The 25,909-nt window shown below is 41.7% G+C and overlaps 2 protein-coding genes across 5 annotated transcripts; one reads left to right on the forward strand and one right to left on the reverse strand.

Annotated features, from left to right (window-relative positions):
* The first annotated feature begins 2,374 nt into the window (after positions 1-2,374).
* On the forward strand, positions 2,375-5,741 carry plekhb1 (pleckstrin homology domain containing B1). The gene is made up of 6 exons (XM_076275228.1): positions 2,375-2,411; positions 3,563-3,715; positions 4,667-4,769; positions 4,890-4,929; positions 5,266-5,353; positions 5,605-5,741. The coding sequence occupies exons 1-6, from the start codon at positions 2,375-2,377 to the stop codon at positions 5,739-5,741; spliced, it is 558 nt and encodes a 185-aa protein (XP_076131343.1).
* A 1,312-nt stretch (positions 5,742-7,053) lies between these two features.
* Positions 7,054-25,592, reverse strand: rab6a (RAB6A, member RAS oncogene family). Of its 4 annotated transcripts, none has more exons than XM_076275286.1 (8): positions 25,108-25,592; positions 16,750-16,808; positions 16,474-16,527; positions 13,559-13,664; positions 12,270-12,381; positions 10,922-11,015; positions 9,579-9,645; positions 7,054-9,267 (listed from the first exon to the last, which is right to left on the reverse strand). In XM_076275286.1, exons 1-8 carry the CDS (start codon positions 25,175-25,177, stop codon positions 9,200-9,202), a joined length of 630 nt encoding a protein of 209 aa, XP_076131401.1. In that variant the 5' UTR covers positions 25,178-25,592; the 3' UTR covers positions 7,054-9,199. The 4 variants fall into 4 exon arrangements, with proteins under 4 accessions (XP_076131401.1, XP_076131400.1, XP_076131399.1 ...); XM_076275285.1 differs by lacking the exon at positions 13,559-13,664 and adding an exon at positions 14,072-14,177 and having other exon boundaries at positions 25,108-25,583; XM_076275284.1 differs by lacking the exon at positions 10,922-11,015 and adding an exon at positions 11,884-11,977 and having other exon boundaries at positions 25,108-25,507.
* Between the last annotated feature and the right edge of the window lie 317 nt (positions 25,593-25,909).

Consider the following 25,909-nt stretch of genomic DNA (forward strand, 5'->3'; position numbering starts at 1 on the left):
GAGAACTGCAGCCTGAGGGGAACATAATAGCAAACTTTGCAATGGAAATTGAGCGGGGTTTCCGGTAGAGGGGTACGTCCGTGGCGGACGACGGAGAAATCCGCAGGACTCCATAGGATCCAGTGGGATTTTCAGGAGCATCGACTGGAAGAAGACTGCCCTCTCGCGGTCAGTCAGACAACTTTACCGTTACTTTATATCGTCTTTAACATTTCTAACTAGAAGCCAATAAACGGTGATGTTAATTCACATTATTCATTGTGTGAACGCATCGATCGTTCATTATGCAGCACCATTTGTAGGCCTATGATCTTAACATGCTAAAATGCATGGAGTCTAAGACAAAGACTGGCTAACATCAAGGCCTTTGTTCAATTCCAATAAAGCGTAAAACTTGCGTTATGTAGGCCTACGATTCTTCATAAAAGAACAAACAAATAAGTAGTCTAAAATCAATAAAGCAAACAACTAAATCAACAAAACAAACAACTATAAATGACGTTGAAGAGAACAAAGAGAAAACCATATTTTTTGTAGAATTATTTTTGCTCTCAAAAATATGCTTGGTTCAAGCAGTAAAACAAACTCAATGATAAATTTGGATTTAGAGAATTGAAACAGAACATATTTTTACAAATACTTTCAAATAAACTGTGAAGCATAACACATTTGTGCTCTTGGATAACACAAAAGACTCCAGCGCAAGCCCAGAGCTTGGTGATACTGTGTTGGACATTACCCCAGATGTTTTGGGTAGGAAAGGATAATTGATATTCACATCCAGTTGTCATCGATTGTGTGTAATAAGCCATTTCTAAATGATAGCCTATGATGTATCAATTAAAACTAACACTACAAACCATCCTCAGTAAGGAAGATGTAGAAAAAGAAAAATGTGGTTTGCTGCACCTTCAATTAGTATGCTGGTGTATCTGCACTACCGGTCAAAAGTTTGGGGTCACCTAGACATTTCCATTCCACTCCATTATAGACAGAATACCAGCTGAGCTTACATAATTGCAAAAGGGTTCTCAATGTTGTAGAAAGAAATGGATGAACTTTAATCTACATTGCCCATTATCAGCAACCATTCATCCAATGTTCCAAAGGCACATTCTGTTTACTAATCTGATATCATTTTAATCTTAGTCTAATATGATACCCTTTTGCAATTATGTAAGCACACAGTGTAATCTGAAAACTGCTGCCCTGATTAAAAAACAAACAAACAAAGGAAATGATTTCAGCTGGTATTCTGTCTATAATGGAGTGGAATGGAAATTTCTAAGTGACCCCAAACCTTTGACCGGTATAGTAATAGTATATACTCGCTATGCTGGTGAAAAAGAAAAAAATCTGACATGGAAGGTTGGGTATTTCAGGAAAGAAAGAAGAGTGTATGACAGAGAGAGAGCAGTATGTGTATAAAAGCTATATGGGTGATTCCTGTTCTGGATGCGATTTTTTACTTACAATTGAAAATTAAATTATTGTATTTGATGTTTTTAACATTTTGTCAGAACACTGCCATCAACAGGACATCAATGGATGGTTATGGAACAGTGCAGGATGACAGCTGAGGTTGCCTCTGGAGAAAACCAGAAAATTGGGATCTTTCCTAAGGTCCCTGTCCTTCTCAGAATATGTGCTATCCTAAAAATAACTTTTGGAACTAACAATATCACACACGTGAGTCGACTTAACATCTACAGGCTAAAAAAAACATCCCCAAACGTCCCCACCAATGACCCACTGAATCTGTTTTACAACTGCTGCCCCTGAAGCTAAATTTACCCAGGGATTAAGATGTTTCTTGATGTGTGTGTGCTTTCAAGTGTGTCACAGAGAGTGTGTGTGTGTGTGTGTGTGTGTGTGTGTGTGTCTGTGTGTGTGTGTCTACTGTGTGGTGTATATTGCCATTCACCTGTAAGAATGCATGGCATTAAACAGTAAGGCAAAGGAGTGTGTAAGATGAATGAATTGGACTGGCAGAAAATTCCAGTAGGTGACATCATGAGATGAGAAGAGGAGGAGGGGTGGTGTTGTACTTGGTATATTCCTCTAATCTGGGATAATCTGCTGAGCTACATCCCATGCCTCTCCCTCTCTTTCTCTATTAGGGGATTATAAAGGGCATCATCTGACCCAGTGGTGAGTGACAAGCACACAGCCGACTCCGCTCTGTAGAACATTCCCTCTGGTCCCTCCCACCACAGGTAGCCAATTTAAGGCCACTGTTGCCACCTGTGCTCACAGAAACATTCCACAGAGACAGACAAACAGAGAGACATTCCTCTAGCACCTTACAGGATATCCTGGGGAAGTATTTTACGGATCTTTGTCACCTCAGTGCTTGAATTGGACCAGAACCAGAATGGCTCTCATGAAGTCTGGCTGGCTGTGGAGAAAAAGTGAGTGACATTTCTTACAACAGTACTGCAAAGTATTGGGGGAGTTATTAGGGGCTAGAGATAATATTTATTTACAAACATGAATATGCCATTTTTGTTGTTGCTATTGTTTTTAAATTACATAATAGGTACACGCTTAAAGTAAGGAACAGTGGGGCAAAAGAATAGCAAACTAATCCTCCATGTGAGCTGAAGAGATCTTCCTCTTGTTATTTTAAGTGTACATAAGAGAGGTGCATGCATCATTCCAACAGTAATTAACTAAAATAACTATTTGTAATTGTAAGGTGATATCTTTTCTATGGTGTCCACACCATCAGATGATGACACAGATTTGTACAGAATTTCAGCAATAACAACAAAGCAATAGTTATTAATGACTGAGTTGCATGTATTGCAATTTCACCTATACTGTGTAATAACAGGGTCATAATTTAACATACTGTGACACTGATTCTATATCTTATCAAGAAAGTACTGAAAATGTTGATTCTATTGGTGGAGAAGGCTGTTATGAAACTGTTGTCTTATTGAGAGACTAATCTGATTAGCTGTCTGTGTGTCAGTGGCTGGAGTCTGACGTGATTCAATGTAGAGGAGAATGCCTCCTGTAACCTAAACTGGGTTTTCAGAACCATCTCTATGTATAATACAAGACACAGACACAATATTTCAGAGGGAGGTGGTTTGGGAGACTACATATCACATATGTCTGTCTGTCTTGGCAGAAATTAAACTCTGGAAATGTTTATCAGTCTTCATGAACAACTTTGATAGATCATCTTTCAATAAACTATTTACAGTAACAGTTTTGCCATTTGGGATGTGTTGGGCTAAATAAGCTCAGAGATGTTAGATGTTGTGAGAGAGTGTTCACTTTGTGAATGCCCTGACCTCTTAATCATAGAATTAGAGAGGGACAATCCCGTTTCATTGCTCACACGCTCTCTTTAAATCTGGACTAAAGGCCCATTTCATGGACAATAGCCACCAGATGTCACTTTCTTCACTGCGTAGTTTTCTTGTTCTTGTTGTTATTGTTGTCATTGTCATTGTTGTTGTTGTTGTTGTTGTTGTTGTTGTTATTGTTGTCATTGTCATTGTTGTTGTTGTTGTTGTTGTTGTTGATCACCTGCGTTTCCCTCCCACAGCCTCCATGCTGAAGCGCTGGAAGCTGAACTGGTGTGACCTGTGGATCGATGGCAGTCTCGTCTTCTACAAGTCAGACAGCCGGAGAGACTACGAGACTCGGGTGGGGCTGAAGAACTCCTGCGTCGCCGTCAAGTCCGGCTTGGAGTGTGCCGGTGAGTAGCCCCTCAGCTCTCTGTCCCACATGTATCTGGAACAGACCTGGCCCTGCTTTAAAGATATCCCATGGAAGCATTGATATCAAAGATTCTAGAACAGAGCTCTGTTCTAGAATCTTTGATTGATATCTATGCCGCTTGGTGTCAATATTCTACACCTTTTACCGCTAAAATTGTACCCAGTTAGTCAGAAAACTACAAGGGTCCTAAAAGGGATGATCCTATCCCATCAACAACGTTACATAGGGCAATATCCAGGCTACAAGGGTCCTAAAAAGGATGATCCTATCCCATCAACAACGTTACATAGGGCAATATCCAGGCTCACGCTGGTAATGTCAGAGACTTCATTCTCCGTATTGTTTGTCAGTGTAGCATCAGAACTGCATTGTGTTGCTTTAAGATTCTCCGGCTGGATATATTCAATTCAATTCAATTCTCTGCATTTATATTGAACCATCAATAATTGATATGGTCTCAAGGCGTTGTACAGAGTTGAGTGCTTTATAGGGTGAAAATATGGTTGACTGGGGATTTGGAAATCCCTTATAAATAGAAGAGACCTCGAACAGAATGTAGCTCAAAAAGCAGTGACTCATCTGCTTGAGGCCTGTCTGGCAGAGAAATAGAAATAGAGAGAGAGAGAGAGAGAGAGAGATGGAGAGAGAGAGATGGAGAGAGAGAGGGAGAAAGAGAGATGGAGAGAGAGAGAGAGAGAGATGGAGAGAGAGGGAGAGAGAGAGATGGAGAGAGAGGGAGAAAGAGAGATGGAGAGAGAGAGAGAGAGAGTGTGTGGGTATGTGTTACATAGCTCCTTTCCATGTGCAGGTGATATCTGAAAAAGCATCATCCAGGTTCTGTTTATTCACTCACTTGTTCATTAAGGTCAAAGGTCACCAAGGGTGCAGTTTGCTTGTGTAGATGTCACCTCGATATCTCTGCCCACAGGTGTGCTCCCACCAGACAGTCACCCGAGAGAAAACCTGCTGGTGTTGACCATGAAGGACGGCTCGGACATCATCCTGTGTGCCAACAGCGAAGACGAGGCGCTGTAAGTCAGATCTCTCCCCACTACTCACCTTACCCAATAGAATGGCTATGGGGGGAAAAGCGTCTTCTAAATCATGAAATGAAAATGTATTCACATATTTTTATGTCATTGTCATTGCAGGGCATGGAATCTTACTATCATGGATGCCAAGAGTAACGCGGTAAGTCTGAGTCGAACACGGATCGCACATTCAGTTATTCAAAGCATTAGTCTCTGCCACACCACATAAGAGAAATGTTAAGCTGTACAATTTAATGGTTATATTCTGTATTTTGTATTTCTCTACTACACTTTCCAAATATGTTGTAAGTTGCCTTGGACAAATGTGTTTGCCAAATACTTAAAACTTGCTGTGTATATGATAATACACAGTAGAGGAATGTTGGAAATCAGATGGCATAGCCAAATCTTCACTGATTAAGAAAAAAACACTAGTTTGGAAATACACATTTGTGTGATAATGTGTATTTTAAAATGATCTTGGTTGTTTCTTCAGGTGTTCGCTTATGATCCCCACGATGAGACTTATCAGCGGGTTAGAGTGGACGGCCACAACAATGTCTACGTAGCCCCTGGTACTGGAGGTAAACACTGATTTTCACAAAAGTCTCATAGCTGTTGTGTCTATTCTATCTTTCTCTCGTATACTTTACTATAACCAACTGTAAGTCAACATTTGTTGTTGACACATAACATCTCATTTTATTAGACACTTTAACAGTTACATAAGAACATCCACAAGTGTCCCATTAGAATTCTACAGTATGTGATGTATTGGGTTTTGTTTTACACAATGGAGTAAAACCTCCTCTCCTCTCCTCTTTCCCCATTTCAGGGGCCCAGCATGTGTACATCCACCATGAGCCGTACGATGATGGCATAAGCGAGTCGGTGGCACTGGGGTTGCTGGCGGGCATGGCCGCGGGCGCTGCCATGCGGTCGTTCCTGTGGATGCCCTTCTGGTTATGCTAGGAGAGGACCACCAAAGGCTCTCTGGACCATCAGAACACTACCTGCACCAGTGGTGCACCTGATCGATTGGGTCAAAATGATAGGCAGCTCAGCTGTTCCTTAAGCAGCTGTTATTGCGCACGCCTTGACTGTAGGCCTATTCTTATTTCTGACTAGCCAGGGAAGCACGTCACCTGTCATACATTTGCACAAACCTTTGGATGCTTGCATTACAGATTGAAAACATACACTATATTTTGCGGTTATAAAACATTTATTAAATTAGAAATTACCCACTTGCACAACCATGGAGATGAAGCGTACTTCATCATGCACAGATAGTGTCTGCTTCTCGAAATAATTATTTTTAGGACACCACCTGTACATAATGTATAGAAAAACAGCAGGCACAAATAAGCATATAAGAAAGTATGTGCAAAAATACCAACCTGAAAATGTGCTTCATTGCTAGCCTTGGAACCCTGTTTTTTTTTTTGGACTTTATATTTTTTTATAATGAAATGTTTATATTTGCATTATGTTAATGTGAACAAAGCATTTGTTAGAAACTGCCTGAGGTTTTTGGTTCTCCATTAAAAGACCAAATGACTGCAGACTAGAAATTCCTCTGAAGCTTATTTAGACTACATGTAGTCATCAGACCAATACAAGACTTATCACCTAATGTGGACATGTAAACATGCATTTTCAGCCATGTAATAAAGTTGTTTAATGTCAGCTCCTGTGCCCTGTTGATTTATTTTTATGATTTCCAAAAGTATCCAAACACAGCTTGCATATATATGCTTTTCCCAATATTACCCCTAGAGGGAGACAGTATCTTCCACATCAGAGAAGAGATGGCATAGAGTAAGGAAGCCTTCTATACTCTTTGGAGGTGGTTCTGATGTTTCTTCAGAAATATTAACAATATTGTATTCCTACTTTTGGACTGACCATCAACAATTACCACATAATTTGAAACACTCAAACCAATCAATGTGTTTGTTTAACAAGCCACAGCATCAGTTACAGGTGGCAAACCAAAACAAGTAGATTACAAAATGTTTGCTTGATATTTGGCCTTACATTAACCTTAATACTCACACTGTGTGGTAGTTCAGCCAAAAAGTCAAATCTGCTCTGTGTTAATTTTATTTTCACAATCACAACACATGCAGTATTTTCTAGTTGTAATTTTCAGAATCACAACACATGCAGCCATTTTCTAGTTGTAATTTTCACAATCACAACACATGCAGTCTTTTTCTAATTGCTGTACTTTTTTGCTAAGGTAGCACCCACTGGAAAGAAAGGGCCTGCGTGTGCAGAGTTACTAAATACAGTTCTTTATTAGGGATGTCAATAAGACACACATGATATCTAGCAGTGCAAATCATGGGCTTTGTGCACAGCATCACACAACAGCACACAGCAGTGACCGTTAAAACCCGTCCAAACAGAAATCATGACAATATACAGGAGGACACACACTAGTGATGGATAAATCATGGGCTGAGTTTTCTTCCAAAAGATATGACAAAATAAAATAACCACATTGCACTGTATGTTTGTTTGTTCACGGTATGAATTAGAAATTTGACTGTGTTAGGTGGGGATGTTAGGTGGCATGTGATTTAGCATAGACAATGATTTCAGGGGCAGGACATGTTTTTCTTAAAAAAAAAATCTGTTGCTAACATTAAAAAGTGTGACGTATGATCCAGTACAAATAAATATAACAACATGATCGACTTGATCAACATGTTCAATAATTTTCATTAAAAAAGAAAACAAAAATTAATTCTATCTAAAGAATCGATATATAATAACATGAAAATCAAACTTTACAATGCTAACAATATAACCAAACCAGTGGAAGCCCTAAACGGAACACTTAGAAGGCATGGCTGCATATTATCTGATATAAGTAAAAGATGTATGATACTTCCCTCAATATACAAAAGAAGCCCTATTAACATCTACTGTGGTTTTTGAAGCATACATTTTTTAATCTACACTCTTTTAAAATCTATAGATGACTTAATCTGGTGCGACTTATGAAAAGTCTCGATTGAAAAAAAAAAGAAAGAAAGAAAGAAACTGCTTAAAAAGAAAAAAACAGTGACCTGGCAGCTGAGGTAAAAAGTAAGAGCTAGGAGAGGAGAATTCTGGGAACTGTTCAGACCAGGAAGTACTCTGAGCACTCGTCTTGTTGCCATGGCAGTCTGGCCAACCAATCCATGACCTCGTAGGCCACACAGTGGCTTACAATATGAGAGTCAATTTTACTCATCAAAATCCATCATTTGTAAACATAATTCTCATTACAGTTGCTTACTCTTCCGACTTTGATGTACTGACCCAAACAGGGTGTTTTATTTTAACCATGTACACAACTATAAACTGTATACATTTTGTAACTGGCAGGTAGGGGCAGAACAGCAGTCTAATTTGACTGTGTGTTGTTGATTGCAACTCTTCACCAGTGAAGAAAGTGACATAATGTATTTAAAGTGAAAACTGAACAAAACATTTGCTTGCAGACAGACACACAGGTCCAAATCGTGGTGTAAACTTGCTGTAAATGGTATTGTGAAAGATGTGTTGTACAGTCACATCACTACACCCACTCTGACTGCACGCTTGAAATGATCCTGCGTTGTGGTGATGTGAGCTCAACATTTGCTCATAGAACTGTACACTGCACAGATGAACTGAGAGCGGCACAGTTACTGAGTGGGTCCTGTACACAATTCATGGCCAGTGGCCACCTCTAAACGTTACAAGTGTTCTCAATAGTATCTCGGTTGGGTATCCGTTCACATAGGTAAACACACAAAAATTAAACATGATACAGTGCTTTACAAGGTTATGCAAAAACAATGACAACTTCTTCTCCAAACACCGTAGTGGAAGTGAGATGGACGATAAAAGAAGAGAAAAAATGAACGAAGAAAAAAAAAACATGAAACCATGACAACAGAGAAAAGAAAAAGCAACACCATTCACATCCACATTGTGCTTGTTAAGCTTAAGGTCTTCTCAGTGAGTCAGCAAAAAACCACGGCAACAACGACGACGACGACAACAATGACGATGGACAGGTAGTGTTCTCTTGGTGTTCCCAGGCTGGGATATTGACACTGCAGCTGAGGGATGGAGGATGATGGTGCGAGCTTTAGTGAAGCAGCGATGCTGAGCCCGACAACGAAAGACAAGCAGAGAGACAAGAGAGAAAAAGAGAGAGAGAAAGAGAGAGGAATAGAGGGAGGGGTATAGAACGACATAATGTGAGTGCTCAGAGTGGAAGTGGTGCAGAAAGAATGGGGGAGGGAGAGAGACCGTACAGGACATACAGTAAAGGTAGAGCAAAGAAACAGAGAGTGAGGGAGAGAGAGAGAGAGAGAGAGAGAGAGAGAGAGAGAGAGAGAGAGAGAGAGAGAGAGAGATTGGTAAAGGTGGCTGTGGTGCAAGGCTTAACATGAGCAGCCACTTTCACTGACAGGCTGCTCTGGTGAGTCTGCTGGCAGCTTAATATCGATCACTGGGAAACGCCAGTCAAGGAGATCAACAAATGGGCTGACAAACACACACACACACACCTGCACACATGCACAAACACACACCTGCACACACCAACACACGCACGCACAGTGTTTACTTGGTTGCACCTACAGTCATATTAGCACAATCTCTCTCTCACTCACACACACACACACACACACACACACACACACAATACACACACATACAATACACACACAAATACTTTTGTGCACACACTCTGATGGTCAGTCATAACACACACATACACGCGCAAACACACAGACACCCACACTTTCAGAGGAAGGATACTGTCTTCTCTGCTCTTGTCCTGGTTGCTCTCCATGCCAGGCAGTGCAGCCGCCACACGTCTGAAAAGCTGCAGGAGAAACAAACCACATCAGCACTAAAAACAAACAAACATCACTAGTACCATCCAGTCACGGCTTTATGGTCAGCGCCACCACAGACACACACACGTCCGGCATGCAAATCCCAGCTCCCAGCAATTTCCTTCTTCATTTACTTACCTGGTGTCACATTCTCTGGCATTAAACCACTAACAATGAATTAACTCCTAGAGTTATGGCTTGTATATTTATGTTTTTTATTTATTTGTATTATTGATATTTGATACGGCTGTGGTCACCGGCGGCACACAGCCTCTAGTAAGAGGTCCTATTGCCTGACAAAGTTCTAGAAGTGTGTACACCCCTGAAGTGCAGGTGGAGCTCCAAAGCTCTAGAAGTGTGTACACCCCTGAGGTGCAAGTGGAGCTCCATCAGTGTGGGTTTTTGAACAATCTAATATAAGATTCCATTCCGCAACAACTCAAGGTTCTAAAATTCTATGTTGAATTCAATGAACCCAGAGCCATATAAAGGTATCTATAAGGCTCTGAATGAACCCAGATATTCTTTAGAACGTTCATAGTCCAACATTCCTGTCACACCGGTGTGACAGTACACCTTTATTAAGGGTTAATTTACTTTAATCTAAAGTGACAAGTAAAACTGGGTAGGTGGGCATGTAGTATTCAAAATGCATAGCATGCAACACACCGTGCATCTCTTCCCTTTCTGTTATAAGGACACGTTAACATTGTGTTAAGATATTTCGCCATGAAGATAATCCTCGGTTAACACACAATGAAAGCTCAAGAGAAGCTGTGCATATGCAAGCTCACACCAGATAAACAAATTGCATTTTAGTGGCATGGTTGAAAGCTCAAATAAAGGTGTGCATCACAAACGAACCAAAGCGGATACAAATTACTCCAGAAGGATGAAAATCGTAAAATGATCAGACATATTGGTCATGAATCATTAAATAAGTAAAAAAAAAGATTTGATGAATGTGCGATGTGATTCAACAATTTATTGGAGAGTCAGAACCATGCAAATTTATGTACTGACTATTGTGAGAGAAAAAATAAGATGAGATTAAAACCCCACTTGATTAAAATATAAAAAAATCTAGTATCTGTCCACCAAGACTCATTTTTCCAGATGCAGAGCTTGATACTTGAAGGCCAGAGCGACCTTTTACAAATGACTGGACACAGAGTCTCCCTGATGCATTAGAGCACACAAGCGAGCGAGCAGGCGTGATGGTGTTCATGAGCGCAGAGGTCAAAGGTCATGCGCTCTTTCTACCTGTTTGACATTGTAGCCTGTCTTTGCGCTTGTTTCGATAAACAGAACATTCAGTTCCTTAGCTCTCTGCTCACCCTCCTCTGTGGTGATTTGTCTGGGACAACAGAAGATGCCACCCACGTACACACACACACACACACACACACACACACACACACACACACACACACACACACACACACACACACACACACACACACACACACACACACACACACACACACACACACACACACACACACACACACACACACACACACACACACACACACACGACAAAGAGAGAAATAGTGTAAGAACATTGAAATAAAGATGCTTGCCGCGGCTCTTGATGCTGCTGTGGCTGTTTCTATCCAATCCAATCCCGGGGGTTCCCATGGAAACCAAGTCTCCATGTACCCAATCTGGTCTCCCCTATGCGTGCATGTTCGCAGCTCTCTACCCAGTACGCATGTGATGATAATGCAACAGGCCTATCTAGGTCTTCAAAAGATTCTCTTCTAGTTTTAAAGACACTTGTGTGAACCTGTGTTAGTACATGTCTGAATGGCTCTTGTGGCCACACACTGGGATGTTGGTTGGTGTAAATGTGCAAATGTCTGGGTAGATGCATTTCAAGTTTCACTCTGGAGTAGTAACCTCTAATTAGAAAACTTCGACTCCACCCAATGACGCAAGGCGAGTTAGCTTTTCTCTCAGTCACAGATGACCTGCCTCAATACGAATTAGCCCTCCCTCAATCACAGAGAGCAGAGTCTTGAGAGAATGTCAACTGTTAATGGTGCTGCAAAAATGAATAAAAGTTGAATTTAACTTAATTTAATAGAACTGAATAGAACTGCACTGAACAGAATTGAATGTTCCTGTGGGCCCGGCTGGAAGACGTCTAGAGAGGGAGAGGGAGGATCATCAGCAGCAGCAGCATGTTGGAGCTCACGGCTCAGACACGCACACACACTCACCTGCTTCACATTGTAGCCTGCTTTAGCACTTGTCTCAATAAACATTACATTTAGCTCTTTGGCTTTCCTTTCGCCCTCCTCAATTGATACTTGCCTGCAGCAAATGAAAGGGATGAAATCAATTCTTTTGGGAAAGAACTTTCATTTTACAACGGTTGGCCTGTTAGGTACTTATAAAAAATATATATATTTAGAACCACATTTACTGGTCATGGCTTTAGTTTAGACACTGGTGGGCATTCTATTCTAGCAAATATATTAAATCATTTGGATGGTGGAATTAAAACCTTTTGCCAGAAAAAAAACAATATATGAATAATACAATATATAACTATGGCCACAGTCGTCATTTCAAACCTCACAAAACAATCCAATAGAGTCCAAACCTTTTATCTGCAAGATCTGTCTTGTTTCCCACAAGCATGATGATGACGTCACTTCCTCTCTCTGTTCTGACATCATCGATCCACTTTGTGGTCTGCTGGAAGGAGTTGACATCTAACATGAAATTTGACAGATGGGGAGGAAGAGAAGGAGGGAAAGAGAGAGAGAGGGAGAGAGAAAGAGAAAGATAGAGAGAAAGAGAGCGGTAGTGTTAAAGAAGGGAAGAAAAACAATAGTTTGAGCTTCAGTTCAACTGGCAGCTGATGATAGATGATTATGTTTAAATGACTCTGTGGAGTGTTTGGCGCTTGTAAAGGAAAGCATAAGAAAATGAGATAAAAGCAATGAAGCAGGTCACAATACGGAAATACAACTCTTCTACTGACAAGAAATAAACTACAAATCCCATCTACAATATACTCTACGGGAGCTTGGAGTCTTTTGATCTTATACTCATTACTTCTCTGACTATTACCATCAGAGTTCCAAAACCAACAAACTGAAGTGCACTCTTTGTGGTGCAATTCTGTACACTCTGCAAATCAGTGCACTGCACCCATTCTTATCTTGGCATGGGTCAGACAAAAGAGAATCAGACAAGTCCAAACTAAATAATGCAAATTAGTCTTTCTTACAGACCACAGACACATCTGATGCAGTTATGATTTGTCAAAAATGATTCGTCAAAAATGTCGAAATATACTACATATGTCCCTGCTGAAGTATAGGCTAGAGATAGATATATGGAAAGTCAACTTCATAAAAGTAGTGGCTCCAGTGCAGTCATTCATGTCCAAACTTAAAGGAAGTCTCCCAACATGACCTTCCATGGGAACTACAACTGATGAATTTGTTCAACTATTGATGAAGTACATCAAAAGATTCAACTACAACAACACTGTTACCAATGAAATGACATCAAAACGGATGGCAAAAACTCTGCTTTCAGAGAGTATGCTCAGCACGCCATAGTCCCAAAAGGACAAGAAAAGAGAAGGGGCACAAGAAATCAAACAAGCGACATGGAAATGAAAGGGGACAGAAAAAGAGGAGAGAGAAAAAAAAAACAAATGAGCAAAAAAAAAAAACCGTTGGACTCAGGAAGCAAAAGAGGCGAAGAAAAGAGAGACACGTCTGAGGAGGACGTCCAGACAGCGCTGTCTGCTTTGCTTTTCCTCCAGCGACGTTTTCGGCGCGTTTCGTTTGTTTTTTCCAGACAGCGCTGTCTGCTTTGCTTTTCCTCCAGCGACGTTTTCGGCGCGTTTCGTTTGTTTTTTCTCTCCACACTCACTTGTGATGTCAAAGACAACCACGGCCACAGTGGAATCTCGTATGTAGCTAGGGATGAGACTCCGGAAACGCTCCTGGCCTGCCGTGTCCCAAAGCTGCAGCCGCACCTAGCCAGTCGTGTTAGCACCAGAGAGAGCAGAGGAGGAGGAGGAGGAGGAGGAGGAGGAGGGGGAGGAGGAGCGAGGGATGGAGAGAGAGAGAGAAAGAGACAGAGAGAGTAGAGAAAAAGGAGAGGGTGAGGAGAGAGGAGGAGAAAGAGAGGAGAGAAAAGGAGAAGAGGAGAGAGAGCAGAGAGAAAGAGAGAGGAGAGGGGAGAGAGGAGAGAGCAGAGAGAAAGAGAGAGAGCAGAGAAAGAGAGTGGAGAGAAAGAGAGAGAGCAGAGAGAAGAGGGGAGGGGAGAGAAGGGGGAAGGGGAGAGAAGGGGGAAGAGAGGAAGTGGTGAGAGAAGGAGGGAACTGGACGGAGGGCAGGGGGGTCAGCGCACCAGGGCAGGGCAGCCTGGTGGGGTACCTACTTGTGATGTCGTACACAACGACGGCGGCGGCCGAGTCGCGGATGTAGCTGGGAATGAGGCTACGGAAGCGCTCCTGGCCCGCCGTGTCCCACAGCTGCAACCTGATCTGTGTGGGATGGGCACAAATGATAAAGGGAAAACGCAAACACAACCAAACAGAAGAGAAAAGAGAGAGAGAAAAAGAAAGACTGAGCAGGAGAGGAAAGATAGACAAAGACAGAAAGAAAGGAGCAAGAGAAGACTTGAACAGAATAAGAAATGGAAAAAAAGACAAAGAAACAAAACAAAAAAAATGCACAAGCAGGCATGCACATGCTGGTATGCAAATCAGAGGTTTCGGAGGTAGAAACCAAAAATAGCTCATCAGTTTTAACCAAATAAGTAACATAAATAAATCATATAAAGCTAAACACAGGATCAGCTGATGTGAGGGGCTAAGAGAATGTAAAACAGTGTGAAGGCGTGGATGGGAAACTGAGGGGGAAAAGGAGGAGCGACTGAAAGAATGTAGAGAAAGAGAACGCAGTGGGAGGCATTGGAGGAAGGGGAGTGGGGGGGGGGGGGGGGGGAGTAGAGGTTCTACCCTGGACCTGGAAGGATGGTGGGGCCATAGAGGCTTCCCACCTCTGCAGTCAACACCGTCTCACACACACACACACACACACACACACACACACACACACACACACACACACACACACACACACACACACACACACACACAGACTCAGGGAGAAAGAGGTTAACACCCTTTCACTGTTTACTCAGCAAACAACGCAGATTATAGGGCTTTTATTATTAGTTATGCTTTTTCAGTTCACTGTCCACAGATTGATCATGAAGGTATGCTAATAAAGAAGTATGAGGTTCCTTCATGTCAGGGTGATATCCTACAATCCCTGTAAGGGTGGGTGGGGCAGGAAGTTGACCAGACAGAATCTAGCAGACATTTGGGTGTGTTTGATACGTCATCATGTCTACTGAACGCCTACACAGGGCTGGACAAATCATACCCCCCACCCCCAGCTTTCCCACTGGGCAAGTGAGTGCTCCAATTTGCTTGCCCAAACCTGAGAAGTGGTTTCCCAGTGTCAGCATCCAAATAGGCCTTGACAATAAATGGACCTTCATATACTGTCTACGCTTGAGCTTTTATTTACTGTATGTTTGGTAATGTACATTGCCTTGGATTTAATACATCTCACAGCCATTTTATAATGGATGCACGACATGTTAGTGGCCTATTTTTGTTGAAATAAAGTTCATGTTAGTTCCTAGGTAAGCGATTTGGAGAGTTGTAGACTCAGATCCAGTTCAATGTTACATTAGAATTTAACAGCCGGCATGACTCAACAGATCACATCACCACTACCAACAGTGCCTGCAGTAATGCTGTGATCCATGTTAAAAACATTTAATTTCATTCTCATTTCACACCACACTTACATACACAGTCATGGGTCTTATACAAGTGCATCTTAAAACATTTGAATATCATGGAAACAAAGTCCATTGCCGAGTTCTTCTCAGGTCGACATTTCTGGATCATAAATTCTTCATTGTAATATTCTGAGATTCTGCATTTGGTCAATCATCAAGATTAGAATAATCAAGAATAAAACTAAAAAGGCTTGACATATTTCACTGTCACTACACATTCACTTGAAACTGTGTAATGAATCTGTAATGAATCTGTTTCATGAATATGACTTTGAACTATGACAATGAACTTTTACTTTTTTTGAAATAAATTACGGGACAAAATGAACTTTTCCATGATATTCTAATTTTTTGAGATGCACCTGCATTTCATTTTAAGATTCCTTTTTAAAACACTGGTGCTCAGACAACTTCACACATCAGAAGCACAGTAACTCTGATTTGAAAGATGCTGTGAGAGATAACAAGCCTTCAAACAAAAGGGCGTGTCCCCTGGGTTTTGTGTTCTATTATGCCAGAGGTCTCCGTGTAGGTTTTATTTGTTTTATTCACTTATTTATACACAGGTCTTGTTTTATTTATACGTTTACATGTATCTGTGCTTTTGCTCTGTTACACACATTGTATTGCAATACTGCACAAAAAGTAGTGTATACAAAAAGTTTGATTTCATTTGATTCTATGACTAAAGCTTCAGCATGTTAAAGGACGAGCAAATGAGGGCGGTTTCAAAATGATGGACGTCCCTGCTAGCCAATCATTTTGCTTGAACACTACACAGACTATGGATGGATTGAATGGACACATATGGGTTCCTTGTGGAAATTTGAAAGAAATGCTCACAGCACCTTTAACATGGGTGATTGCATATACTCGACAGTATCACAATAAACCACATATAAAATATCATACAATAGCTAGTACAAATGACCACTAATCAGCCAAATGAAGGATGTACTTACTGTTCTGTCCTCAAGATACATGGTTTTCGATAAAAAATCAATTCCTATTGTGGCCTGTAGAACAGGAGTGGGTTAAGGGGGGGGGAGGGGGGGGGGGGGGGGATCAGAAACACAGGTCATACAAAAGAACAAGGCCACATCCATAACCATATTCCCACACTTATAAATACACTTTCAAGTATTGCAATGGCTATTACTCAACTCAAATTAATAATCCCCATCTTAAAGGATTTTGCAGCCAACTAGCAACTAGTAAGACAGGGCGAGCTCACTTACCTGGTAGGTATTATCAAAGCTGTCGTACATGAACCTCGTGATCAATGAAGTCTTTCCCACTGAAACAGAAAGAGAGAACAGGAGGCTTATCAATGTTGCATTAGTGACTTAAGGTGCCATGTGTAAGAATTGAGGTAAAAATATCCAAAAAAATGAGCTACACGCATCAAAAGAATGAGAGGAAATAAGGGCGATGATGTAATTAAAAAAAATGACAAGGTATAGTGCTGCAGAGATATCAACCTAAATTAGCATGCTAAATTACTAGCCACAGCCCGACAGGTGTATACTCTTTGGTTCAAGTACGCCCACAAGCCGTGCGAGTTATTCGTGTATTGCAGTTTGGCTGGCGGTTATGTTGCCCGCATACCGCCTCCCATGGCAGAAACTGGTATTATGACACCCGTCGGGCTGTGGCTAGTAATTTAGCATGCTAATACCTCAATTCTTACACATGGCACCTTTAAAGGCCATCAGATGAGACACATCAGCCTAAACCATCTTAAATCCTGCACACTTTGCACTCCCACAGCCACACTAGTTGGCACGCAGATGTGAAGAAGAGTGACTATGATGTTGCAAAACACTATAACAACTGTATACACGCAGCGTCCAAATCGAAGGCAATGAGCACGCCAGGATGTAACCTTGTATCATTGTGGTTGTGCTTGTCGCTTCCAAGTCAACCACATACTGATAACATCCCCATCAAAGTAGGGCACTGCTTGTTCAGAAGGCAGAAAGCCTTGTGATAAAAAGCCCAGCCGCACCGAATACTAAAGCACACGTATACGAATTATAGTACTTTATTACTACATTCACACTGATCATGATAACAGCTATGCTCAATGAGGACAGACAGACAGACAGACAGACAAAAAAATACTTTATTCATCCCCAAAGGTAAATTACAGTGTTCCAGCAGTCATACAAACACAGCATTCACTGCACATTAACACTGTAACGTGGCCTGATTTCTGATGTCTGCACAAATTTAAATTCACAGGAACTCTAGTGTATGGGATGACAAAAGTATGTCAAAACTATGAAAGTTCAAAAACTAACTAAAAGCTAAGAACAGTAAATAACTAAGAACATTTTCATTTTCTGTACGGTCGGGCAGTCAGGACACACAAACAAGGAATACTTCCCCCTGATTGCTTCCTCCATATATCCCCCAACTACAACACATCCCACCAGTCTGAGAGCACGCACAGGGAATTAAAATGCTCAAAAATACACTGCAAGTGAGGAGGGGAAAACCCATTTGAGAATGCCAGTATTATTTCTTTCTCTGATGTGAAATAGTTTATGGGTTGAGCTCAGCCTTGCACCTCCACGCCTGTTGGTATCCCAGCTGTGGAGCCAGGACCAGCTGGAGCGACATGCTATCTGACATGACTGAGGTCATGACCCTGCCACCGCCCTTCCACCCCACAGAGGAATGCAGGCCTTCCTGCTCACACAAGTCGGTCACTTAGGGGTAAGCAAGGGGGTAGGATTTGGTGGAACAGAAGAGAGTCCTCTTCCATCCAGCTACCCGTCACCCCCCCCCCCCTTCTCTTACCCCCCGAAGGAATAGGTGACAGCTGCTTATAGGAGTGCCACGTCAAGGGGAAGAAACTTGTCAAGGGGGAGAGACAGAATGTGTGTGTGTGTGTGTGTGTGTGTGTGTGTGGGTTAAGGCTGGCAGGGCTCTCCAGCAGAAACAAAACAGCTAGCAAAGTTTTGCTCTATATCTGCAGCTATAGGCAGCCTTGCAGTATGGCGCAGGAGATGTTTTTTGTACCCCTGAATGCCATTGAGTGACAAAGCCCTATCTTATCTCTTGAAATATTTGAATCCTGTCTGTTGTAATATGATTTGTGGATTTAAATAAAGAATTAAAATGTGAGAGAGAGTTTGAGAGAGAGAAGCCTCTCTTTTAACTGGTTTGTAGTTCTTGCTGCTTCCAGTTTTATTCTGCTGCGTCACTGCGTGTAACTGAAGTCTGCCACTCACCAGCACAGCACAGCGCAGCGCAGCACATCACAACAACACAACACAGCTGTGGCAGCCAGGACTGGGTGATGGGGAGGGAGAGAAAGCAGAGGCTGCAGGGGCAAAGTATGGAGCTGATGGGGCAAAACAGGGCCTTCTCCTCTGCACTGTTATGGTTCTTTAGTTTATTTGCTTATTTGTTTGTTTGGGGAGAGGAACATAGGGGTGCTTTTGAAAGCATATATGTACGATTCCACAAAGAGCGCAGTTCAGTCCAAGTGTAAGGGTACTCTGGAGGGACAAAAAAGGATCAAGGCCCCCAAGTCCCTATCTGCCAGTGGTGAGAAGCGGCACATACAGACATACATGATAGGACATGAGGATATGATCCTTCTCAAGTGTGGAAAAACCACTCCGCATTCCTGGAGTCTGACTGCATGCACCTACAGCTAAGTTTAGTAACAACACTTGCTCATTCATACCTTTAGAGGCCCCAGCTCTGACGAAGATCAGGTAGGCTACTCAAATAGCACCCGCTTTAACAAAATTGGAGCTTAGACAAAGGCAGAGACTTTTTGTGCAAATGTTTGAAGAGCCAACTCCTCTAAAATATTCAGCTGGAGTGTGGATACAGGGCAACAGGAGCAGTTTCCTGAGCAGGATTTTTTCAAATCCGTCTTAAAAGCTACTCTGCTTTTTTCTATTAGGAAGTAGGCGTACAAACATGAATAACTCATATGACTTCCACTACAGTCAAGGTAGACACCGTCTCACACAATCATTAGAGATTAATGGCCCGGAAATACATCTTCGCCACATGACAGTGATGGGAACAGGCCCTTTCTCATGAATAAGTTCAGCTAATAACCTTGTTTATTTCCACCTGCATTGCTTTACCAAGCTGATGAAAATAAGTCAAAAGCTCTCACGGTCATTTGAACTTTGGCCATGGTGAGAATTATGGATGTATAACTGACTCTCACACACACACACACACACACACACACACACACACACACACACACACACACACACACACACACACACACACACACACACACACACACACACACACACACACACACACACACACACACACACACACACACACACACACACACACACACACACACACACACACACACACACACACACACACACACACACACACACACACAGACAGACAGACAGACAGACAGACAGACAGACAGACAGACAGACAGACAGAGAGACAGAGACACTAGAGCAGCTGTTCCATAATTACACACTACTGATTCTCCAGAGGTCCAGGTGCAAGGAATGTTAATTATAGCTTGTCAGATAGATCCTTTAGAATATAGAAAGAAAAAAAAGCAACACCATTTTAACGGTCATGGTGACACCTGCAGCCCTGTTAAACTGCTCCTCAAAAGCAGTACAGGGGCAGCCATATAGCAGCCCATAATGACATGAGACTGTGGCATACCGGTCAACACTCCCGTTTTTCCCGGGTTCTCCCTTATTTCAAGGTCATCTCCCGGCACCCTCCCGTTTTGTTATTTCTCCCGGAAAACTCCCGTACTTTGCATGGCCATCAAACTTCCTTTTTAAAATCATTGATCCATTCATTTTTTTCTATTAGTCTCCCAGGTTGCCAGATTGTGTATGAAATACACCCTACACATACACGATCACTAAGTTTCAATTTCAACCGTTTTGTCATAGGCTAAAACCTGGCAACACAAAACCCAAATAAGGAAGCGGGTGCCGACTGCGCAGCCTGAGTCTCGTCGTAAGCAAGCGGGCTAGTTGTGAAATTGTTGGAAATGTAATTGATTAACACATCACATAAACTCTTATTGAGTGTTGTTGATACACTGAACTTGTGTCCTCGGAACCAAATAAGACAGCAAGCAGCTTTGGAGTTTTGGAAGTAGGCTGCAGGCAGGCAGCTGGTGGATACATAACTGGCATGCGTAAGGTAATGGTAAGGTAAAAGCAACGACCAAAATGCAGTGTTGAAACACGTGCATGAAACGTATTACATATGCAAACACAGATCCGGTATAAACACTGACCACCCCCCCCCCCCCCCCGAAAGACAAATCTCCCGTTTTTGGAAAGCTAAATGTTGACAGGTATTCTCTGTGGTCACATCACTGTTGTGTTCCTGAGGTTTCCATATTCTAAACATCACAGCCACTTCCGGTTTGGGACAACTAGGTGAAAACAAATATATGGACAACTGAAGTGAATTAAAAGAAATGACAGAATATTCAGCCATTCAGTCTGGTAATTTTTCTATGAGCCAGAGGTAAATTGCAGGGGCTCTCACTCAATCCGACTGTTGTCGACTTCAGACTGTAGCGCTTCTGCCGTTCTATCTAGCTCAACGGAATAGTTTCTCAATGAGCACATACAACCACATAATTTTGTTTTCATCGAGTGCAGCCCATAGACTGCGCTTTATGGAGCAAATTGCAAGGCCGCAATGTCGAGAATAGGGGATGTACTTTTACTGCATAAAAATACTTCCCACAAAACCCAGGAGGAACTCAGACATTCACAGATATGTAAACTCATGGCTGGGAAGTGGGCTTTGAGGAACTGTCACACCGTGTCCAGAGACAACGTGAGATACCCATCATGTAATGTGGAAATAATAAACTCCCAAATATGTCTGATTACGTTAAACAGAACACTCATAGAGTGTAATGCTGATGTAGCCCTCATCTAGTTGAAAATGAACCGATCGCTTCATGAGATGGCCTATCGGCAGGATGGTCAAGATCCTCTTCAGTATGTTCAAAACCAGATACGTGTGAGTCTAAGTGTATGTGTAAGACATCGTTCTCACCAAGCACAGCTGCTCTGGCACACCAAACACCATTTGTGGAAAAAAAAGGGATGGAGAAATAGCTTTCAAAGTGTAATCATACTGAAACAAGCAGGTTTACACAACGTAATGAAGCTTGAGCTAAATATGTTTAACAACATGAAACCTTACTTAATGAGTTTAGTCTGTAGGGAAAACAATATATCATACAGAAATCCTTCCCTCATTATGATGCAGATTTACTCTGAAACAGACTGAGAAAAAGAGCCAGTATGTGCCAAATGACTGCGCTCTATCTCCGTGGCAACTGCTAGCTTAAATAAACTTGATGAAAGCTACGGCAGAAATCTGTGCAAAAGTTATCTTGCCTCGGCCATATCTCCTCCTTTCCTTTCACATCTGCAAACCAGACAGTACACATACACGGTGTCTGAGCTGTGAGAAAGATCACACTCCTGTGCTCTGTTGAGTGTGCAGTGGAGAGTGTGATTTTCACTAAGAGGTATGTGGTTCTAACTGAACATCCACACACATCAGTTAAACCCAAAACAATGAGGCAACGGACACATTCAGGAATGTACTTTGACAAGGGTGAAATGGACAATGCTACTACAAGTCACCTCTCCCAGACTCACACAGCTATGCAAGTCTGTGACTGGCAATGCACCAGTAAATGACAAGAATAGAGAATCTGGAATAGAGAGTGCCTTTGCCTACAGAGAGAAGCGTTTTTGGATTCATGAATTCACCTACAGTTTATTCCCAAGGATCCTCAAAAGGAGATTTTTTTTTTGTGTGTGTGTGTAAAAAATATGCATGCACTTAAATTAGCTGATTGCAGATTTCACTAACAGGTTTTAGGGCTCCTGTATGAACTCTGGTGATATCATATAGCCTAATCTCCACAACAACCAGGCTTACTTAAGTGTCCTCATCTGTTAAGGGAGCCAAAGCCTGTGGCTGAAACCAATACATCTCATCTGTTTGATACATGCTGAAATTGGCTAAATAACATGGTCAATCTATTAAGGGAGAGGAGGTTCTTTTCAAAAACCTGCAGAAAGAAACTGCTGAGGAAGACAGAGAGAGAGAGAGAGAGAGAGAGAGAGAGAGAGAGAGTGTGTGTGTGTGTGTGTGAGAGAGTGTGAGAGAAAGAGAGAGAGAAAGAAAGAGAGAGAGAGAGAGTGTGAGTGTGTGTGTGTGTGTGTGAGAGAGTGTGAGAGAAAGAGAGAGAGAAAGAAAGAGAGAGAGAGAGTGTGTGTGTGTGTGTGTGTGTGTGTGTGTGTGAGAGAGAGAGAGAGAGTAGACACAGAAAAGAACAGGCCCAGACGTGGGAAGGGGTGAAAGTGTGAAACAGGAGAAAGGGAGGAGAGAGCGGAGCGAGACAGGCAGGCTGAGCGTTCCATGACTTGAGCTCTTTATATTCCCAAATCAATAGGAGCTTTTGTCCAGGGAACGATAGTTTCATTACTTTCTGCTCACCGCCGCAGATTAAGACAGTATTCTCTGTCTCGCCTCCTGCCTGCTTCTCCGCTTGATTTACAGCCAACGTTGTTGTGCACCGCTTGGTAAAGTAGCATAAGAACTGATGGAGCAAGCAGTGGGGGATATCGTGTTCTGTATTCACTTCTATAATTGCCGTACCACTACACAGCAACCCATGCTGCAAGATTTGTCAACATGACGACAGTAGCACACAGTGTTACTGAGACACCGTAACCTAACAGAAAAACCTACTGCAGCAAAGTGATTCTAAACAGCTCCACAAACAAATATGCACTTTGAAAAGAATGACAAGACAAGCATTGTAATGGTTCTGAAGGGTTGGTGGAGTTGAGGAGCCGGACCAAAATGACAGGCGGACTTAAAATGCTCAATCAACCTGCAGGTCACTCCTGCAAGGGAAAGATGTAGCACTACAGAGAGGAAGGCAGATGCAAACAGATATTTACATGTATAAGCTGGATAGACATTAAATGCTGAAGCTTTTAAAAATGACCCTTGAAGGAAATTCTAGTTGAATAGGCCTTACTTTACAGGGCCAATGGGTACCTGTGTAAATATTCATAGATACAAAGTTTTGTATTTGTTTTCGCCAATAACTTTCAAAGTGAAGTTCATCAATACTGAAAAATAAATGGTTACAGCTTTTAACCCTATGGCACACCCAATGGGTATGCTCAGTGTCTGGTGACGTTCATCAAATCATCTTGTCAGAAAGCCAGTCAATAATGACGGCCACTGTTAATTTTTTAATGGACAGCCCAATACGACACCACAACACGTATTGAGTTTCTTACATAAGATGGCCATGTAGCGCCTTATTGCACAACATCCCATATGACATAGAGAACTGATTGACTCACTCCAGAGGAAAGCTCTAACGAAAGGGAGTGTAATGCAATCATGTGGCAAGTACCGGTACACTAGTGACTTAATAAGCACAATAGTGACTTCATAGCAGAGGATACTAAGTGAAGGTTGTATACTTTCGGTAGTTACAGACCGCATAAAAAACATTGAAACCAATCAAGGCTTAAACACAACTTTAAGGGCTACAAATCTACGCATGTGACGTTACGATTGACATATGAAATTGGTTTATAAATTAGTCCGATGGAATTCAGTTCTTCAGCTAAACCAGTCACTATGATAGTTGTTTACAAGGAAAAGGAAATATGATCCCTCTCGTGTCATTAGGAATACTTATCCTTTACCATTCTGCCATGTTTAAATGACGGAAGACCGCGTCAGTAGAGTTAGCTAGACTAAGCAATGATATTAAAAGTCAAAGATGTTGCAGATTTGTATCTGATAGGCCTACTAGAAGACTTTACAGATATGTCAGAGGCAAATCCACACTAAGTTTGGCTGTTTCACTAGAGAGCTGTCACATGTCACATTCATATTTAACTAACCACATAAATTGCCGATTAAAGTCGATGCCGATAGATAGTTGGATAGGGGCTGTTAGCAAATGACTAATGCTGATCGACTAGTTGTATACTGTTTACTTTCTCTGGGACAGAAGATTAGGTTAGCATCTAATTTACAAGTATATCTACATAATAGAGTGTCACATTTGATCCAAGAAAGTCGGATCTTATAAATGAAGATGGTAAGCTAACCTACAACAGTTCAGTAACGAAGCACAAGCTAGGTTAGCAAGCTGGTTAGCCTGCTGAATTGTGTCTGTTTATTCCTTACTGATTTGTCATGCTAAGCAATCAAGTTCTTTGGCTTCAATGATAACTAATACTATGTATTACATATAGATAATCCAGTGTATCGGCATGCCGTCCGTTTAAAAGCTTAAGGAAGAAAGTTATCAGAAGCTACATTTTGACATTTTATTACCCTACCCACACCGCTGCTAGTTAGCTATCCAGATTCGAACACAGGATTATGCGACAAATGGAACGCTGGCCTTCAGAGCGTCTATTAGCTTGGCGGGTAGCTAACGGGCTAGCCTGCTATTATTAGCTAGGCAGCAAACAAGTTTAGATATTTTCAGTAGGTGCACACAAAACTAAAACACATTTTACATGTTTTACTCTACTTACCACTCTGTTCGCCAAGAAACACCAATTTGAATTTCCTCAAAGGGTTGCCAAAATCTCCTGCCGTAGACATGACTGCAGTAGTTGAGGGCAGGGTGTTGAATTTGAACTGGAGCTCCTAGTGAAATTGTTCGGTGTCCCGCAGCTAACCCGTTAGCTGTGTTAAAGAGTTGGTGAATCCGATATTCTCTCTTTAGAGCAACATAAATAATCAGACTAACCTAAAATAAGCAAGCCAACTAAATAAGAAAAGTGATTCCCCCTTGTCTCAAGTAAATTACCAACACAGAAAGACTGAATGGACTTCTCAGACTCAGACTGAAATTCCTCCCCTGCTCCAATCCATTGCTTGCTCTGGAATGAAAGGCGAGATGTGTAACAACCAACCTTGCTGGTCCTGTAGTTTCTACATGATGCGATGGTTGTTGTGATGGGTCTTTTCCCAGCTTTATGACTAATTAGGTACACATTTTGCAATGCCACAATATTACAGCATTAATACAGAGATGGGCAAAAATATGCATGTAAATATTTAAGTCAGGAGTGTTCAAAGTGCTCGCTTTTTTAGTTTTTTGTTTTGCAATTATCAAATATTTTGAACATTTTGTATAATTTCGGACTGACATTTCTGTACAAGTTAACCGCTCCAAATGCCATTTACAAAATTAGACTTACAAAATGAGAATTAAGTTAGGTTGAACTATGCGGACGCCACGTTACACTGTTCAGGCGCGCAACGTCATCGATAACAGCGTGACACGGGGGGCATTGGGTTGCATTTTTTAAAAATTATTAGTTATAAAAA

This window comes from Alosa pseudoharengus, unplaced genomic scaffold (assembly GCF_046254945.1).
Source record: "Alosa pseudoharengus isolate Yale_2024_CS ecotype anadromous, Long Island Sound unplaced genomic scaffold, YU_APseudo_1.1 YU_APseudo_1.1_scf_8, whole genome shotgun sequence".
Classification (NCBI taxonomy): Eukaryota; Metazoa; Chordata; class Actinopteri; order Clupeiformes; family Clupeidae; genus Alosa; species Alosa pseudoharengus.

Excerpts from the sequence above, each read along its gene's own strand:
- rab6a (XM_076275286.1), bottom strand. The coding sequence starts at position 25,177 with ATGTCTACGGCAGGAGATTTTGGCAACCCTTTGAGGAAATTCAAATTG. Across the intron at positions 9,646-10,921 it reads CAGGCTACAATGTCAAACAG|CTTTTCAGACGTGTGGCGGC; the intron begins GTAGAAAGAGCG and ends TTTCTCCTGCAG. Across the intron at positions 9,268-9,578 it reads GGACAAGAGCAGAGAAGACA|TGATCGATATTAAGCTGCCA; the intron begins GTATCCTTCCTC and ends GGCGTTTCCCAG.
- plekhb1 (XM_076275228.1), top strand. The coding sequence starts at position 2,375 with ATGGCTCTCATGAAGTCTGGCTGGCTGTGGAGAAAAA. Across the intron at positions 2,412-3,562 it reads TGGCTGGCTGTGGAGAAAAA|CCTCCATGCTGAAGCGCTGG; the intron begins GTGAGTGACATT and ends TCCCTCCCACAG. Across the intron at positions 3,716-4,666 it reads GTCCGGCTTGGAGTGTGCCG|GTGTGCTCCCACCAGACAGT; the intron begins GTGAGTAGCCCC and ends CTCTGCCCACAG.